Raw genomic sequence first — 5,842 nt, 5'->3', positions numbered from 1 at the left:
AATCTATCTCCTGTAAACTGTCACAGTTTCATTAAGTTTCTTTATACTACTTACGTTGTGTAAGGATCTGTTTTTGTGAATCTGTGAAATTCAGCCAAGTATCAAAAAGCCAGGCAGCTCTTTTCAGAACATAACAAAACCATGGAAATAACTGGACATCAGAATTGTATATGTTTTACAAAAGAAAATAGTTTATTACAATTTATTTGAAGCAATAGACTGTTGTAGATTATCAGGAATTGCTTGGAAAAGAAAATCAGCTAATAAGATATTGCAGAATAAAGCTCATACCTTGTGAATCATATTCCAAGGCTTTGTACTTAGAACAGAAATTTCTGTACAAATTCTAGTGGAATATTCGGAGTATCAGTTATATTGCATAGTATGAGTATCATGAGACCTGTTAACCAGGTTTCCTTTGCCCACAGACTAGAGCTGTAGCTTGGTGTCGAAGATAAATATAATCCTCATGCAAATGGGAGAACTGCAACTGTAATACATCTCTCTCATTTTCAGTAGTCCACAGGACATTTTCTAATAGTAAGCGTTCTTCGGTCAATTTTCTAATGTCACTTTCATATTTGGAAGTGAATTGTCTATATTCCTGCAGTTCTTTCTTAAGTAACTGATTTTCCTCTGTGACGTTTGTTACTGCAGTTGATAACTTCTTGCATTCTCTGTTTGCACTGGTCAAGTTAGACTTTAAAAGATCAATATCTGCTTTTGCATTTCGGAGTTCCATCATGAGTTTCTTTTCTGTATAAGCTTTATCTGATTCGAGTTTCTCAAAGTCCTTCTGCAGCATCTGTTTAGTATCAGAACATTCCTGCAGAGTTATTTCAAGGTTAGTTTTTTTGGCTTCCAGTGTTTGCATTAACTGAAGATGAGTTTCCAGTTCAGATTTCGTCGCGGTTTCTTTTTCTTTTATTTGTTGCATTTCACTCTGATTTCTTTCAAGCTCTTGCTCTAGGGAACTATTTTCTTTTGTGAGCTGGGATATTTCTATCTTAAGTTTTTTATTTGTTTCTTGTAACTTGAAGCATTCCTTTTGCAAGAACTTTAGGACTGCACTGAGCCTCTCTCTTTCACAGGTAACAGCAGTCATCTTTTCTTCTGCTTTCTGGTTCCTAATTTGAAAATAATACTGTGTCTGTATTGAATGTTGGTTTCTATTATGGAGTTGCTTCCTTTCTTCCTCAGGGATGTTTTTCTGGTTTTGGAGTTCTTTACATTTTCTTAAGAAGTTCTTTGGTTCCTTAATACATTCCTTGTTATCTTCTTGTGATTTAACCAACTGGATTTGCACACTTTTCTTTTCTTCAGCTAAATCCTTAATTTGCATGTTACATTTTGATATTTTTTCTTTTGAAGACTGTATGGTAACAGTAAGAAGTTCCACTTTGTTCTTGAGTGCTGAATTTTCATTCGGAAGATCATGTACTGTTTTTTGCAAATGCTTAGAATTTTTCAGGGACTTTTGCGATGCTTCAATTTTGCCATCATATTCAGAGGCTACTTTGATTTCACTGAACTTCTGATTTCCTGGCCTCAGTAATGTTCGATTTAAAGTAGTCTGTTGTTGTTCTTTTTCTTTTTTTAGTTGCTCTTTGTTATCAAGCATTAGTAGCTTATCTTTCACCATCTTGGAAAAAGAATTAACCTGGAATCTGTCACCTTCACTGTAATTGATGCTAAATTCTTTTTGTACATTTTTGTTTTGAGATTCTGCTTTTTCACTGTATACTGTCGTAGGAGACCCACCCCATACATTGGCAAATTCTGAGTCTTTGTAAAATTCTTGATCAAAATAGAGGCCATTTTCTTTAACTGGAACTAAACCAATATGTGATTCATCTAAAGAGGTCACAATTTCTGCACTTTCTTGTAAGTTATTTATTTTTTCTCTGTATAAAAAGCCAGATTTTTCTGTATTATCTGCTAACAAATCCAAATCATTACGGACTGACTTCTGAAATTCTTGTTTCAGCAACTTGGTAGTGTCTTGGTAGTTAGTAGTGTCTATTTTATGAAATTCTTTCCCAAATTTGGGAAAAGGTATATGATGTTTAGATTTAGTCAAAATTACCTTCTCATGGGCAGCATTCAACCTTTCTGTCTGCAAATCAGTGCTAGATAGCAAATGTCCACATTTATGTTCATTTTTTGTTACAAGTATCCTGTTGTTTCCGAACAGATCTTCTGAATTTTCAACCTTTTCAGTTGCCATAGTTTTAAGCGAAATCCTGTGTGGAATACTTATATCACTGACAACATTTCCTGTGTTGGAATTTGCTTCCACGTGGTCATCTGAACAGGGTTGTTGTTCATGATGAACTTTTCTCTTAGAAGGCAGCGATTCACGGTTTTCCATAAGCTACCCCACAAAATTAAAAACAAATGTACAAAAAACTGTCATGCTATAAAAATTGTGAAACATTGGTACTGGAAGCATAAGACAACTAAACTGTCTTATGTCAGAGCCACTTATCAATCAAGACGTGTACAGTTTACCTCTGCCAATGCCATTTACCCATTAAAAGAATGTAAACAATTATCGTAGGCCCCATTTCATTCGGTACTGGGCTTTGGAGCAAGCACAAAATACCAAGTAAGTGTCTTAAATTGATTAAGTATATTTCCAGCAGAGGAGAGACTATAGCTTGTCTTTGATTGTTTTTGTCATTCCAATCCCTATGAAATAAGGGCAAACTAGAGTTCACATGAAATATAGGCAGAAAAAGTAAGGTTTATGCAGCATTTCATAGGAGAGGGACAAAATTTATTCCCTCTTCTCATTTCTCTCTCTTCTCTCCTTGACTCTCTGCCCTGTCTCCCTATATGCTTTGCATTGCATTCCATGCCCACTGAAGATAATCCAAATTAATTTGGGGAAAACCAGGTTACAGTTTTACCTGTGCAGAAGAGAAACTGAGTTTTAATCATAATGGGTGGGAGGGAATAGTATATGTAATTATGGCTAAAGTTCTGCTACCCCAAAAAATCTCAGGCAGAAAATACCATTGTGTTTTTTTTTTTTAAAACCAGAATACTCCTTGGGTTATTTCCCAAAAAGCACATCACTCTCAAAACCCAAGGTCCAGCTAAAGAATAACTTGTTTGTAGGTAAAAATTGTTAAACATACCAGAGTTGCATCACTTGGTGTGCAAGTCATCAGAATCTTGTCTGAACTACGTAGTGGAGTTTTCCTTTCAAATATATTTTTATTTAGTATCTCATAGATTTTAGACTGTACCTGAAAAAGATTGAGGTTGTTTACAAAAAACTTAAATGTAGAAATATTTAATTTTCCAAAAATACCCTATTACTCAAGAAGTTCTCTCTTAGGAAGGACAGACCAGATGGAAGGGGCATGTAGGAATATGGAATTGTTTATAACCAAAAAAGTGTAAAGCTAAATGTCCTTCCAGCATCAGATATTTAGCTTTTACATAAAGAACCAGATAAAACGATGGCAGAAAAATGCTCCTGAAAAGGTGGCTTAGCATTTTGTGAAACATGGTGGTTTGCAACAATAGAACAGGTTCTGCTGACAGTAACATAATGTAGAATTAACTTCTTTTAAAACAGAGCTTCCTTGAGTTTACAGTGATATAAGTGAGAGAAGGATCTAGTCCTTCCCTTTTTTTTTCCTAACTCAGTTTTGTTTTTCCTCTGTTTTTCTGAGGTTTTGAAGTAGTTTTTATAAGCACCCAAATAATACTGTGACTAAGAAAGAGCAAGAACCTGGAAGTGAGATTATCTTATCAGCTATTTTAAGATGGAGAGATGATTAAATGTGTACTTAATGTACACAATAGTCTAAGAATAGATATTACTTAAAACACCTATGGCTGTATCTGAAAATGCAGCAGGAGGCTTTTGTATTTTAAGAGCATTTGTTTTCTACTTTTACCGTGCTAATACTCTCCGAAGCGTCTGAAATGATTCCAGCTGTTGCTGAAGAATCTAAAATGTATAAAATAAATATCAGAAAATTGGTAGGCAGGGTTTTTTTTGCTGGTTTTTTTTTTTGTTTGTTTTAAATATTGAGATGAGTTAGGATATTTTCTCAGTTGAAATTATGTTTCTTTTCCAGTCCCACGATTGTTTTCACCTAGCCTGAGTCAACAGGAGTTCATCAAATGCTTCTTTTACCATTCAATAGCCATTTAGAAACTTAGTTGCAATATTGGAAGGATTTCAGCATAGTTCTTCACAGACAGTTGCTCGTGTTACAGAAAGCACTGTCAGATCTGGCATTACTTCGGATTTTAGTCTTTGCAGTGAGACCGAAGGTGCTTCTGTTAGAATTCATACTCCAGCTCCAAAAATCATCTTTCTGGTTTAGACTGTGATGTACTGGTTGGATAACAGGAGAAAGCTGGACTGTCTCTGGGATTAGTAAAGGGAAACCCTAGTATTATGCATTAACAGAAGTAATACTGGCTAAGCTTTAATGACTTAGAAGTGCTCTAAAATAAATAGTGCAAATTCTTTACATAGATCAAAGGATTTTTCCCTGAATGAATCATTCTTAGGTCACAGGAGTTCAGAAGCTCAGTGAAAATCTCAGCTAAAGGAATGAGCATGTGCATAGAGCAAAATTGGTCTAGCTTTCCATGTGTTCTGCTTTGGAAGAAAATTCCCCAAAACGTGAGAGGAAGAAAATAGGCAGGCAGAGAAGTACTGTACCTCATGTACTTGAGTTAAGCAGCTATACTGATATTAAAATGAAAACCCAAACATACTTTGCTAGTCATTATTCAAGTAGAAATTGTAGTTTGCAAGTAATGCTCTCAATTTCAGAATACTACAGCAAGTCTGATTTCTTACTGAAAAACAACAGTAAAGAGTGACAGCTCCTATTGTATGGTCCTAGCCCTGCATACGGTTAGAAGTGTATTGAAACAATCAAACAACCACTGTATTTATATTCATATTAACCACTTTGCTGAGCAATGTAAAAGAGACTAGCCTTAAATTAGAGAAGTCTGTGAATACTGAGAATTAACACTTCACCTGAGCAGCTCCTGCAATAAGGCACCTGCAATCAGCAGCTAGCCTGAGCTGCTCTTGCTGCTCTGGTGAAGTCTGGTGCAGGCCAGTTTGTCAGCGGTGTTTTGGCACTGGGCACATCCATATACTTAAATAAATAGACCATACGGAAATTCTGGTAGCTGAGACTCTTTATGCCCTGTCATCCTCCTCCCGCCTGCAATCAGAATGAAACCAGCTTACTTTCAGTGTTGTTTGCGGGTCAGTTGGGTCTTCTGCTCCTACTGTGTGATTATCTGCAAATAAAAATGACACTTCTACAATTAGCAGTGCTTGAAGTTCACAGGGAGAGCGATTTCAGCTCTAACAAGGGGAAGCTGAGAGAATTCAGCCTTGCTAGTCAGCCTGAGGAAGGACATAATTGCTTATTTCTCCCGCCCTGGATTGTCTGAGCCCTGCTGCAGGTCCTGGCACAGGACGGGATCATCTGCAGGAGAACTAGCGTCTGGAAGGTCTCAGGAAGCAGCCCTGGCGCTCGCCAAGAGCCAGTATCTCTTCGAAAGGGGTGAAGCAACCGAGGCAAAGCATGTACCTCGAGGCAACTCTGTCACGGCCACGCGGGTCAGGTGTGGGGGCTGGCAGCCGGAGAAGGCGGGGCAGCCCCTCATTCCAGCACTGGCTCCCCTCTGCACTGTTTGTCCATCATTTTTCCGATGCCGGGGGGCTGCTTTGGCCGCACCATCCCAGCTGGTCCCCTCACCGCGCTGACGCAGCGAGGCGTGCTGCCCCCTTCTGTGACAATGACATCACAGTTTGCGGTGACACCGCCCCTCGCGCCGCCCGCGC

The 5,842-nt window shown here is 37.9% G+C and overlaps 1 protein-coding gene across 1 annotated transcript; it reads right to left on the bottom strand.

Moving 5' to 3' along the window:
* Nucleotides 1–403: 403 nt before the first annotated feature.
* On the bottom strand, nt 404–5,664 carry CCDC110 (coiled-coil domain containing 110). Its single transcript, XM_009587276.1, has 7 exons — nt 5,589–5,664; nt 5,240–5,292; nt 3,926–3,967; nt 3,144–3,284; nt 1,968–2,374; nt 1,231–1,904; nt 404–1,116 (listed from the first exon to the last, which is right to left on the bottom strand). The coding sequence occupies exons 1-7, from the start codon at nt 5,662–5,664 to the stop codon at nt 404–406; spliced, it is 2,106 nt and encodes a 701-aa protein (XP_009585571.1).
* Nucleotides 5,665–5,842: the final 178 nt, after the last annotated feature.

The sequence above is a fragment of the Fulmarus glacialis genome, unplaced genomic scaffold, assembly GCF_000690835.1.
Source record: "Fulmarus glacialis isolate BGI_N327 unplaced genomic scaffold, ASM69083v1 scaffold44261, whole genome shotgun sequence".
In the NCBI taxonomy this organism is placed as follows: Eukaryota; Metazoa; Chordata; class Aves; order Procellariiformes; family Procellariidae; genus Fulmarus; species Fulmarus glacialis.
The sequence above is the reverse complement of the archived record's forward strand: the minus strand, read 5'-3'. Positions and strand labels throughout refer to the sequence as shown.

Excerpts from the sequence above, each read along its gene's own strand:
- CCDC110 (XM_009587276.1), bottom strand. The coding sequence starts at position 5,664 with ATGAGGGGCTGCCCCGCCTTCTCCGGCTGCCAGCCCCCACACCTGACC. Across the intron at positions 3,968-5,239 it reads ACCCGCAAACAACACTGAAA|ATTCTTCAGCAACAGCTGGA; the intron begins GTAAGCTGGTTT and ends TATACATTTTAG. Across the intron at positions 1,117-1,230 it reads AAAGAACTTCTTAAGAAAAT|CAGAAGAAAAGATGACTGCT; the intron begins GTAAAGAACTCC and ends GGAACCAGAAAG.